Below are 13099 nucleotides of genomic sequence, written 5' to 3'. Positions count from 1 at the left end.
GGCATTCATTCTTCTGAACTCTAGTTCTTGGTTTCTTTCAGATTGAGCAATAAAACGTTTGTACTCTAATTCAAGCTTCATTTCTTCAAGTTCAAAATAAGCAGGGTTACATGTAGGACCTGGTATAGGCCCACTAGGTACAGTAGTTAAGGCAGACAGAGGCTCAGAGTGGCTAACTTCATTAGGTTCATTTTCCTCTTCTGACTCATTATCAAGACTTTGATTCAGATCAATACCATCACTGTTTTCTACATTGGCTGGGGGGGGGGGGGGGGTAGATTCCTCTGTACCACCCAGACTTTGGTTTTCTAACAATCTTTCTATAAGTTCCATTTTCTTGCCCTTCTCAGAGAGATTCTTATGTCTACACAATACTTTTAAGCAATCAGCAGTTTTGTCAGACAATGATTCGAGGGTATAACTCTCCATAGCAGACATAGTTAGAAAATCAGCTTCTTAGTGCTAAGCTCTGTGGTTAGTTGTCCTAAAGTGTTCAACAAGCACTCTAAAGTGTATACTCAATACAAATCCCACCGCTGCCACCAGTGTTAGGCAGAAACCTGTGCAGTTCCCTCTGGGACCACTGCAAAAGATTTAGGACTACAGGTGTTTGGCAGTAAACCCACTTGGTAGCAGTCTGTACCACACAGATTCACTTGGTAGCTGTGGCTGAGCAGTCAGACTTCCCTCAAGAAGAGTTAGGCAGTAAACAGAGTATTCACAATAGGTCAAGAGAACACAATAGAACAAGTAAACACTGACCAGGGCTTGGTGTAAAAGAGATATAATTATTTATTTAAAACCACATCTAGAAAAACACACAGGCATTAATAGTAAGCAATTCAAAAACACGGTCACTAAAAGATATACACTACCTTAAAAGAATATTAGACAAGTCTTAAGTAAAACCCCACTTATTTTCAGACAGCGGTGAGCGCTTAACGTAGATGGCACTCTAATAATTCGTTTTAAAAAGGGGGAGAAAAGCAGAGAATAAATTGAAACAGATCCCAACACTTTTTCACGAACACAACAAGAGAGGAAGGCAAAGTAACACCGTGAATTCAGAGTCATTAGGCCGGATCCGCTTTAAGAGGATCAAAACGAAATGTGTCCAAGTTCACACGGTTGCAGTGCACAAAAGTCTTGTAACGGTTCAAAAAGGAGTTGGACCAAAGAAAGGGACCAGTTAGAGGGTCAAGGCGGCCAGCCCAGTCCAGAAGGTTAAGGGGTTATTATTACCTTGTAGCAATCTTTAGAAAGGGAGGCCTGGCGGACACGGTACCTTAAAGTGGTGAGAACACTCCAGCGGGGGCAGTTGTTCCTGGCAGCTAATGCAGTCGGTGCTTCATCCGGGGGAAGAGAGGATCTCGTCGGGGAGGAGGACAGGAGTCCGTTGCACTGCCAGGGAAGAAACCAGCCGCAGAGTTTCTCAGGTACAAGGCGCGGTCTGTTGATTTGCGGTTCAGTGGTAAGTGGCTATCCGGCCGCCGGGGTGCTTGGCACGGGCAGTTCAACCACAAACCGGTCTGGGGTGCGAAGAAAAGAAGATAAACTGGTTGTGCCCACCAGTCAGGGGAAGAAGCCTCTCCAGCCGGGAGATCTTCTTCTGAAGTTCCAGTCCCCAAAGCCCTGCTTTTATGCAGCATACCCCTATTCACTCAGCCTAGCTGTCAATCAAACATGCTAAGTGGTGAGCCAGCCGGCTCACCACTTGGGCCAATCACACAAGAGTGCGACTTGAGTTACTAAGGTAACTCAGTCCAGGGTGCCTAAACCCCCTCCCACACCCCCTGTGGTACCCAGACAGAGTGGCACCACTTTTGGAGGCTTCTGTGGAGAAGCCCACCAAAAAGTGGAACAAAGGGCTCGACTTGGGTTGGGGTCACAGAAGAGAACACAAACGCCATTTTAGAATCGAGTCCTGGCAAAAAATACCAACCGGCGAATTAATATTAATTAAATAAACCAGCGGTATTTTCAAGGCTATGAGAATTAAATAATTAAAGTTGGTAGCCTCGAACAATGGGAAAATCCCATAGGGAAATATTCGCGGTCGAATATAAAAAGTAGTATCCACTGCCACCAGCCAAAACTCGATCAGGGGGGACGGAGACGTGCCCCCTCGACTAACAGACCCCGGGGCAAACGAATTGCCCCGACCAGTACGTCCACAATATGATGGTTTGTACTGGTTTCTGTTAATAATTTGGGACTAGTAAAGCCAACGGTGACTTTACATGCCCTGGGAGACAGTAGTCAGTCCCACGGTATGGAGTCTATGGTGGGGTGTCACTATGACACCCCTGTGTTACTGCACGGAGGGTGCTGTGTAACACACATAGTAAAAACACATGAGACCCTATGGAGTAAAGGACCCCATAGCCCAGAAAACACAATAACAGTCAAAGGAACACCATAAATCATGTCCAAGAGTGGGAGAAAAAGAGTCTCACTCTTGGCAGGAGAAAAAAACAAACACCAGAAATCCAGCAAAGCTGCTGGGGGACTCACTAGGTTAGGAAATTCAGCCTAAAGAGAGAATTCTCCCTAACACTCGCCCTCCCCCAGACTAAGGGACAGGAGGATTTAATCCACTCCTGGATGAATCTCATACCTCTAGTCGATGACATACATCCTAGAGAGACCATCAGCATTTTGGTGGTGACACCCTGACCTGTGCTCAATGGTGAAATCAAACCCTTGCAGGCAGATTGACCATCTCAATAGTTTTGGGTTTTCCCCTTTCATTTGCATTAACCATCTCAAGGGTTGGTGGTCTGTCTGAATGACAAAAGTAGAACCATACAAGTATGGCCTAAACTTCTTCAGAGCCCACACAATAGCAAAACACTCTTGTTCAACGATTGCCCACCTTGTTTCAGGATCCTTCAGTTTTCTACTGATGAAGCAAATGGGGTGCTCCCTACCTTTCCCATCCAGTTGACTGAGGACTGCACCTATTCCTACATTTGAAGCATCTGTTTGCACAATGAAAGTTTGGTGGTGGTCAGGAGCTCTGAGTACTGGGGCTTGGCAAAGAGCCTTTTTCAGGGTTTCAAAGGCCTGATTGCATTCCTCATCCCACCTAACCTTTTTAGGGAATTTTGGAGAGGAGATGACATTCAGTGGAGAAGCTATGGACCCATAGTTCTCAATGAAATTCCTGTAATACCCAGTGAGACCTAAGAAGGCTCTCACCTGGGTCTCAGTAGTAGGTGTTGTCCAATTTTGCACAGCTTCAATCTTACTGGGCAAAGGCCTTATTTCTCCACCTCCTACCTCATGTCCAAGGTAGACCACTTTACTCTGTCCAATCTGGCATTTACTTGCCTTTATGGTCAGATTGGCCTTTCCAATAGCCTGCAAAACATATCTCAGGTGGTCCACATGTTCTTCCCAGGAATTGCTGAACACTGCTATGTCATCCAAGTATGCCATGCATAAGTCCTCCATCCCATTCAGAACCTGGTTTACCATCCTTTGAAATGTAGCAGGTGCATTTTTCAATCCAAAAGGCATAACCTTAAACTGGTATAAGCCAACTGGGGTAGAAAATGCAGTTTTCTCCTTGGCATGGTCTGTCAGGGCTAGTTTTCTCCTTGGCATGGTCTGTCAGGGCTATTTGCCAATAGCCTGACGTCAAGTCAAATGTGCTGAGGAATTTGGCTGCACCAAGTCTATCCACCAACTCATCTGTCCTTGGCAAAGGGTGGGCATCAGTCTTAGTGACTGCATTAAGAGCTCTGTAATCCACACAGAGTCTAAGTTCTTTAGATCCTGCCTTTGGTACTAACACAACTGGGCTAGACCATGGACTAGTAGAGGGCTCTATTACCCCGAGATCAAGCATCTTGTTGACCTCACCTTCGATGTGGGTTCTTACATTTTCTGACATTCGATATCATCTGCTTTTGACTGGCAGACAGTCACCAGTGAGTATGCCATGCTGTCCCCAAGGGGTCAAGCCTGGTGAAAGTGAGAACAGGGAGGCAAACTGATTTAACATAGACTTGCACTCTTCCTGTTGCTCAGATGTCAGATTTGAAGAGAGATTTACTCCTTCAATCTTTTCACCTAAAGGTAAGCCTCTGAGGAGATCAGGAAGAGCTTCACTCTCTTCTTCTTCCTCTGATGATGCTAGAAGCAAAGCTCCTACATCAGGTCTGGAGACATACACTTTTAGTCTGTTGGTGTGGAAGACTGTTGGAGCCTCCTTGGGGTTGCCCAGGTCCACCAGATCGTTGACCTCTCCATGTTTACCCACAACTTTGAAGGGTCCCATCCATTTGTCTTGCAAGGCCCTCTGCCTTGTTGGAATCATAACGAGAACTAGCTGGTCCTGAGTAAACTCAACCATATTAGCCTTTTGGTCATGCCAGTGCTTGACCAATGCTTGTCCAGCTTTCAAGTTATCACTTGCTTCTGCCATCAATTGTGACATTCTCCTTCGGAGACCTATCACGTAGTAAGTCACTCTGACTGGCTTGGGGGAAGGAGCACTCTCCAACCCCTCCTTGATCAGGGCCAATGGACCTCTGACCGGATGACCATAAAGAAGTTCAAAGGGAGAATAACCTACTCCCTCCTGAGAGACTTCTCTATAAGCAAAGAGAAGGCATGGCAGTAGAAGGTCCCACTTTCTTTTAAGGGGGTCCTCTAAAGCACCTATCATGCTCTTCATGGTTCTGTTGAACCTTTCAACCAGTCCATTTGTCTGAGGGTGGTATGCGGTTGAGAACTTGTAAGTAACTCTGCAGGTTTTCCACATGGCTTTCATGTAGTGGGACATAAAATTTGACCCCCTGTCAGAGATTACTTCCTTAGGAAACCCAACCCTGGTAAAAATACCAAGGAGGGCCTTAGCCACAGCCGGAGCTGTAACAGTCCTCATAGGAATCGCCTCAGGGTACCTAGTAGCATGGTCTACTATGACAAGTATAAACCTGTTGCCTGAGGAGGCTGGAGGATCAAGGGGACCAACAATGTCAATCCCTACTCTCTCAAATGGTACTCCCACAACTGGGAGAGGCACTAAAGGTGCCACATTCTTGGAACCAGCCTTAGCAGAAGTCTGGCAGGTATGGCAGCTCCTGCAGTATTTATCTACTTCAGCCCCCATCTTTGGCCAATAGAAGTAGAGTGAGAGCCTTTCCTTAGTCTTCTTGAAACTCAAGTGACCAGCCAAAGGAATCTCATGGGCTAACTGCAAGAACTGGGGTCTGTTCTCTTGGGGTACTACAAGTCGTTTGTTGTCCCCAGGGGCAGACTCGGTTGATTCACTGTAGAAGAGGCCATCTTCCCAGTGTAACCTATATTTCCCAGGCTCTTGCCCTTCAGCCTGAGCATCTGCCTAGTGGCGAAGACATTCCAGAGTTGGACATTCTCTCTGTCCCTTACTGAAGTCTGCCCTGTTGGGTCCACCTTCTGCCAGTAAAGACTGCAGCTCAGGATGGTCAACAGGATCCAGATTTCCAATGAGTTCCTGGCCTTCCACTAGCTCTTCTTCAGAGTCTAGTTCAACCACACAGGGTTGTACATCCATCTCAGCCTCAGCTGGAGGGGGAGTTACTGGTGTAACTTTGGACAACCTAGGGGAAGTCCTGGTTGGCTGCACTGGAGTGCTGACTGCTGGTTTCTTGTTAGAAGTCTTAGGTTTCCCCTTTGCTTCTTGTTGCTTAGAGACAGCAGCTGACATCTCCAGTGGAGCAGGAGTGATCTCTTTCTTCATCATCTCCTTGGGAGTACCTCTCATGGTTCTCTCCCTTGCAGGTCTGGTGAGCTCCTGTAACCTTTTACTAGGAGGTCTGGGGGTATGTGACACTACTCCAAGAGTTTTCAAGTCATTACCCAGCAGAACCCTTCCTGGCACCTCACTTTGTATGCTGACAGGTATCTTCACAGTCATGTCATTACACTGGATGAGAACTGGTAATTGGGGAAGCATCTGCACAGGCCCTCCAGCTAACTTGGTGAGGCGTTTGGGTGCCTTAGCAACATCCTCAGCCTGAAAAAACGATTTGTCCACCACAGTTATGCTGGCCCCAGTGTCCCTAATGGCAGGAGTCTCCTGACCATTCACCTGGACACTGTCCTTATAATACTCTTTAGTATTATCTGGGATAGAATTATAGCCATCTAAGTTCTGTTGTTCCCACAAACCCAGAGACACTAAAGAAACACTGGCTGAGACAGCGAAGGCTAAGGAGACAAGCTGGACCCCTGAAGGTTTACCCTTACATCTGGGATCTCCTTTCACATGGTCAGAAGAGCCACAAACAAAGCATTTACCAAATGCTTTCTGGAATGGTGGCTTGTTCTGACCTCCTTCTGGTTTGGCACCAGGAGGTACACTAGCCTGATTTGGTTTCCCTGTTGGCTTACTCTTTTGGTTCTGTTTGGGGCACTCTTTGGAATTGGAATTATTAGAATTCTCTTTGGAGTCCTTCTTTGGCTGTTTTCCCTCATCCTTTTTCTGAGTAGCCCCAGAATCCTTGTGTGTGGCTCTGTTGGCAACCCACAAGTCAGCAGCCTTAGCTAACTTCCAGGAATCTAATTCCTTTGAATCAGCCAAGTGCTGTCTGAGCTCAGGAGAGCAGGCATCATAAATTGACTCCAACATTACAAGATTATTCATTCCTTCATAAGTGTTAACTCTGTAACCCTTAATCCATCCCTCTAAGTTTTTCAAACTTTCACTCACCCAGGTAGCCCAAGGGGTACCATCATGCTTTTTGAGGGTCCTAAACCTCTTAAGGTACTGGGAAGGGGTCTTCCCAAATCTAGCTATCAAAGCTAGTTTCACACATTCATAATCCTTCTTATCCACCTCCCCCAACTCCATTACCCCATCAGTTGCAGCAGGGGGAAGCCTAGAGAACAACCAGGGAAGTAACTCATTCCCTGTGATGTCCTGGAGCCCATGATTATACTCAAACATTTTTAACCAATCGAACACATCCCACTTAGGTTCATACATACCCATTAATTCCTTAGGCATCCGGGGTCTTTTGGGACTGGAACTCCTAGAAGAACCAGAGGAGAGAGAAGCATTTTCCACAGACAACTTTTTCATTTCTAGTTCATGATTAAGCTCTATTTCTCTGAGTCTTAACTCAGCTTGCTTCTGCTCAGCCTGGGCATTCATTCTTCTGAACTCTAGTTCTTGGTTTCTTTCAGATTGAGCAATAAAACGTTTGTACTCTAATTCAAGCTTCATTTCTTCAAGTTCAAAATAAGCAGGGTTACATGTAGGACCTGGTATAGGCCCACTAGGTACAGTAGTTAAGGCAGACAGAGGCTCAGAGTGGCTAACTTCATTAGGTTCATTTTCCTCTTCTGACTCATTATCAAGACTTTGATTCAGATCAATACCATCACTGTTTTCTACATTTGCTGGGGGGGGGAGGGGTAGATTCCTCTGTACCACCCAGACTTTGGTTTTCTAACAATCTTTCTATAAGTTCCATTTTCTTGCCCTTCTCAGAGAGATTCTTATGTCTACACAATACTTTTAAGCAATCAGCAGTTTTGTCAGACAATGATTCGAGGGTATAACTCTCCATAGCAGACATAGTTAGAAAATCAGCTTCTTAGTGCTAAGCTCTGTGGTTAGTTGTCCTAAAGTGTTCAACAAGCACTCTAAAGTGTATACTCAATACAAATCCCACCGCTGCCACCAGTGTTAGGCAGAAACCTGTGCAGTTCCCTCTGGGACCACTGCAAAAGATTTAGGACTACAGGTGTTTGGCAGTAAACCCACTTGGTAGCAGTCTGTACCACACAGATTCACTTGGTAGCTGTGGCTGAGCAGTCAGACTTCCCTCAAGAAGAGTTAGGCAGTAAACAGAGTATTCACAATAGGTCAAGAGAACACAATAGAACAAGTAAACACTGACCAGGGCTTGGTGTAAAATAGATATAATTATTTATTTAAAACCACATCTAGAAAAACACTCAGGCACTAATAGTAAGCAATTCAAAAACACGGTCACTAAAAGATATACACTCCCTTAAAAGAATATTAAACACGTCTTAAGTAAAGCCCCACTTATTTTCAGACAGCGGTAAGCGCTTAACGTAGATGGCACTCTAATAATTTGTTTTAAAAAGGGAGAGAAAAGCAGAGAATAAATTGAAACAGATCCCAGCACTTTTTCACGAACACAACAAGAGAGGAAGGCAAAGTAACACTGTGAATTCAGAGTCAGTAGGCCGGATCCGCTTTAAGAGGATCAAAACGAAATGTGTCCAAGGTCACACGGTTGCAGTGCACAAAAGTCTTGTAACGGTTCAAAAAGGAGTTGGACCAAAGAAAGGGACCAGTTAGAGGGTCAAGGCGGCCAGCCCAGTCCAGAAGGTCAAGGGGTTATTATTACCTTGTAGCAATCTTTAGAAAGGGAGGCCTGGCGGACACGGTACCTTAAAGTGGTGAGAACACTCCAGCGGGGGCAGTTGTTCCTGGCAGTGGATGCAGTCGGTGCTTCGTCTGGGGGAAGAGAGGATCTCGTCGGGGAGGAAGACAGGAGTCCGTTGCACTGCCAGGGAAGAAACCAGCCGCGGAGTTTCTCAGGTACAAGGAGCGGTCCGTTGATTCGCGGTTCAGTGGTAAGTGGCTATCCGGCCGCCGGGGTGCTTGGCACGGGCAGTTCGACCACAACCCGGTCTGGGGTGCGAAGAAAAGAAGGTAAACTGGTTGTGCCCACCAGTCAGGGGAAGAAGCCTCTCCAGCCGGGAGATCTTCTCTATCATCGGGAAGTGGTGAGTCGGTTCCGCAGGGCTCCACCGGTGGTGTCATCGTGGTAGGTCGGCTCAGCTTCTCCCTCGTCGGATTCTCAGGTCCTGTGGCGACTTTCGAAGTTCCAGTCCCCAAAGCCCTGCTTTTATGCAGCATATCCCTATTCACTCAGCCTAGCTGTCAATCAAACATGCTAAGTGGTGAGCCGGCCGGCTCACCACTTGGGCCAATCACACAAGAGTGCGACTTGAGTTACCAAGGTAACTCAGTCCAGGGTGCCTAAACCCCCTCCCACACCCCGTGTGATACCCAGACAGAGTGGCACCACTTTTGGAGGCTTCTATGGAGAAGCCCGCCAAAAAGTGGAACAAAGGGCTCGACTTGGGTTGGGGTCACAGAAGAGAACACAAACGTCATTTTAGAATTGAGTCCTGGCAAAAAATACCAACCGGCGAATTAATATTACTTAAATAAACCGGCGGTATGTTCTAGGCTATGAGAATTAAATAATTAAAGTTGGTAGCCTCGAACAATGGGAAAATCCCATAGGGAAATATTCGCGGTTGAATATAAAAAGTAGTTCCACTGCCACCAGCCAAAACTCGATCAGGGGGGACGGAGGCGTGCCCCCTTGACTAACAGACCCCGGGGCAAGCGAATTGCCCCGACCAGTACGTCCACAATATGATGGTTTGTACTGGATTCTGTTAATAATTTGGGACTAGTAAAGCCAACGGTGACTTTACATGCCCTGGGAGACAGTAGTCAGTCCCAGGGTATGGAGTCTATGGTGGGGTGTCACTATGACACCCCTGTGTTACTGCACGGAGGGTGCTGTGTAAAACACATAGTAAAAACACGAGACCCTATGGAGTAAAGGACCCCATAGCCCAGAAAACACATTAACAGTCAAAGGAACACCATAAATCATGTCCAAGAGTGGGAGAAAAAGAGTCTCACTCTTGGCAGGAGAAAAAAACAAACTCCAGAAATCCAGCAAAGCTGCTGGGGGTCTCACTAGGTGAGGAAATTCAGCCTAAAGAGAGAATTCTCCCTAACAAGGGGAACCCCTTGATCCTCAGCAGTCTGCAGGGATCTAAGGGAAGCTGGAGTCTCCCTCACTGGGGAGCCAAGAATGCTGGCGTGCCGCACAAACAGGGGAGGGGGACCCTCAAGCATCAGCCGTATACAAGGAACTATGGGAAACGGTTGACTCTCTCAGTGGAAGAGATCAGCTGGGGAGCTGCCAAGAAAAGACAGCGAGAGTCCAGGCGAAGCAGCAGAAGCTTACCGCTGTTGCCGAGGACCGGAACCCTTCCAAACCAAGTGCAAAGATACACAGAGGGGGACCGGGAAGATACAGGGAGACCCCAGAATATGTGGTTGGGAGGGGGTGAAAGAGTACACCAAAGAGACAGAGAAATACAAACTTTGCATATAGAGATGGTACTCACAGACCTTGGAAGGAGTGTAAACCCAGGCTGTGGCTTGAAGAAAGATCAGACAAAGAGAACTGGGAAAGTAACCAAGTAAAAGGTGTATGGGACCCACACAGGGGAAACACACCCCAAACATTAACAAGGAGGAATAAGAACTTTACAAATACAAGTGGCACTCATAGACCTTGACAGAAGGGTAAAACAATGCTGTGGGTGGAAGTGAAGACAGGGAAACAGAACTGTGTGAATCCAAAAACATGGAGTACCCTACTTGGGAGGAGAATGGGCCAGGAAGAAGGGCCTGGGACTGTGGCAGTTGGGAGGAAAATCAGAGCACAGCTTGGGAGAGATAACCAAGCTATTCTTGATCATCACAGTATTTGTCAAGTCTGCCCATCAATGGGCTAGGACTCTCAATATGGCTTGGAAAAGGTGTCCAGGCCATTCTTCCTTGTTTCAGGGCCTAGAAGCCAGGCCTGCCAAGTAAAGATAAAGACTCATTCTGACCATTGACGATACAGAAGCATTCTTGGATAAAGTGGAAAGACTTGGGAACGGGAGTCAACCCCTTGAGTCTTGCAGAACCTTGTGGAACCTTTGTTTGCTTTTCTACACCTTTTTGGAACGTTTGTTTTGGACTACAAGGTCGGCAGTCTAAGAGACATTTCCCTTTTCATCTTATGTTCAGTTTAGCTTGTGAGGGATAGGATAGGATTTGGACACAGGACGGCAAACATTCTGACACATACAGGTTCACTAGCTAGTTTTGTTGCGGCAGTGAAACCCCTCTTAGAAGTAGGGCTAGTTAGGATTTCTAATAAGTTTTTGCCAATCAATATGCTACTCTTGTATCTGTCCCTTAGTCCTACACCCTCACAACTTCCTCTTGTCTTCCTCCTTCTCTCTCCCTCTACCCTGCTAACCTAGTTCTCTTTCTTCCCCTCTCTCCCTCCTCTTCCTTACAGCATGCTGACTGGACGCCGGGTGTACCTCAGAGTCTCACTGGTCCCTGGCACCCCGCCAGTCCTTCTCGCACTTGCCTCATGGCCCTACATCCCCACCCACACTCAATGCACTGAGAAATGAACCCAAGAGAGTGGCTCTCTCTGCACTTACCCCATTCTCACCCGACCAGGTGCACTTGGTCCTCCCCTCCCTATGACCCTTTGTGCACTTCCTCAATCCGTATGCACCACGCGCGAAGATCGTGTGTCTGTTTCTCCCTTGTCTTCAACCCTAATTGCATTGTTAAAACTGCAGAATCAATGTCAGGCCTATTTGCTATATCCCATAATGTTAAATGCATTTTTTATGCCATTACTCTGGCTTTGCAGACTGTTATCGTCTCATATTTTCAAGGGCTCTGAGTGACTGTTGTTTATTCCCGTGATCCCACCCACCTTGAGCGCTTTGTAACACTTGCCTTTGTATAGACGCTATATAAATGAACAATACAATTAAGATACAGTTAACTCCCAGAGTGAGAACCAATCGCCGTAGAGTCTGGCTGCAAAAACACATCAATCCATGTATTTGTCATAACCTTGTAATGCTCAGTGTGTGGTCCTAAGCTTCACCAGAGAACTAGCAAATGTCTTCCCTTGGTAAGTCTTTGCAGCATTGCACACTGTCTAGGAAGGGTTTCATTTGGAATAGAAAATGTCCCTCAGCATGCATGACAATAAACCTCATAGTTGCTGAAATACATTAGCGTGTGGGGGTGGTGAGTGGGTGCTCGGATCTTTTTCCACTTCAAGCTTAGAATGTGCTCCATCATTTGTGTAAAGTTGCTTGCTAACCAACAAATCTTAATGTTGAGATAAAACCCAAAGAGCCATTCCAAAATGCCAGGTCTTCACTGGCTTCCAGGAAGAACACTTTGCAAGGTTTAGGGCCACCAATAGGAGAAAGCAAAATGCAGGCTACCGACACCACCAAACCCACTGTGCTGTATTTTACACATCCTGGGCCGTAATCATAGATGTCTCATTCACTCATATCACATAAAACGAGGGCAAAGGAGGAATAAAAGTAATAAATGGACTCAATGAGGTACATGGGTCATAGCCGCATGCCCTGGCAGGATCATCCTCTCTAGCAGTACGACTTTAACCCTTCATGTTTTCATTCTAATGGTCTCCTTGCACAGTTCATGTTCCCAATAGACTCTCCTTCTTGCCCCCCAGGTCTCCGATTTTGGAAAAACAGCAACACTATCGGCGCCACAAAGACCTTCTCCATCGCTGTCACAGAACATGTGGTTGGGTCCGGGTCACCCCTGTCGCATGAAGAGTATGTGCTATTCTTCCAGTCTCTTGTGGCACATGGCCGTGCCGAGGCCCTCTGTGAGATTCGCCTCCACTCTGGCTGTGAGAATTTGCTTATCAAACGAGTGGACAAGTATGAGAACCACGGCCTGATACCACAAGGTAAGGTGTCACTTGGCTATTTGGTAGAAGGGAGGGTGATATACCCGCGTGTGGGATTTCACTTTCCAATACTGGGCTTTATTGTAGTATGTCAGCTTACGTTTACTGCCTTTAATGTAGTACATAGAGTTTATATCTCCGCAAGGACGCCTAGTGCCAGATACTGGGCTTTGTAGATGAGTGTATTATTGACCAGTTATGGGCTGTATCTTTTGATGTGGACTATGTTTTTTAATATTGGACTGCATTTCTCACAGATGCTTTTGTTGTTGGTTCTGCAGGAGTTTTATGCTCTGAATCCCCCGATGCACCCTATTTTTCAGACTTTTGTGCGTTCGCACATTATCGATGCAGCAAGAAGAAATATTATTTGAAGGTAAGAATCAGGTAAAAGTTTGTAAGTTTGGGTGTGCCAGAGAGAGTGGAAAAGGGCACAGGGGAGAAGGCTGAAAGAATGCACACATGATGCCCTGCACGGGAAAAAGGTTTGTGCA

General features: G+C 46.5%; 1 protein-coding gene across 1 annotated transcript in view; it reads left to right on the top strand.

Annotated features, from left to right (window-relative positions):
* Positions 1 to 13099, top strand: part of ACRBP (acrosin binding protein) — a 453570-nt gene that overhangs the window by 162692 nt on the left and 277779 nt on the right. Inside the window, exons 2-3 of the mRNA XM_069649836.1 lie at positions 12363 to 12605; positions 12887 to 12981. Coding sequence (XP_069505937.1) covers positions 12363 to 12605; positions 12887 to 12981 — 338 coding nt within the window. The remainder of the gene's footprint in view (positions 1 to 12362; positions 12606 to 12886; positions 12982 to 13099) is intronic.

This window comes from Ambystoma mexicanum, chromosome 3p (assembly GCF_040938575.1).
Source record: "Ambystoma mexicanum isolate Mex_15411 chromosome 3p, UKY_AmexF1_1, whole genome shotgun sequence".
In the NCBI taxonomy this organism is placed as follows: Eukaryota; Metazoa; Chordata; class Amphibia; order Caudata; family Ambystomatidae; genus Ambystoma; species Ambystoma mexicanum.
This window is presented reverse-complemented; position numbering and strand designations above follow the sequence as displayed.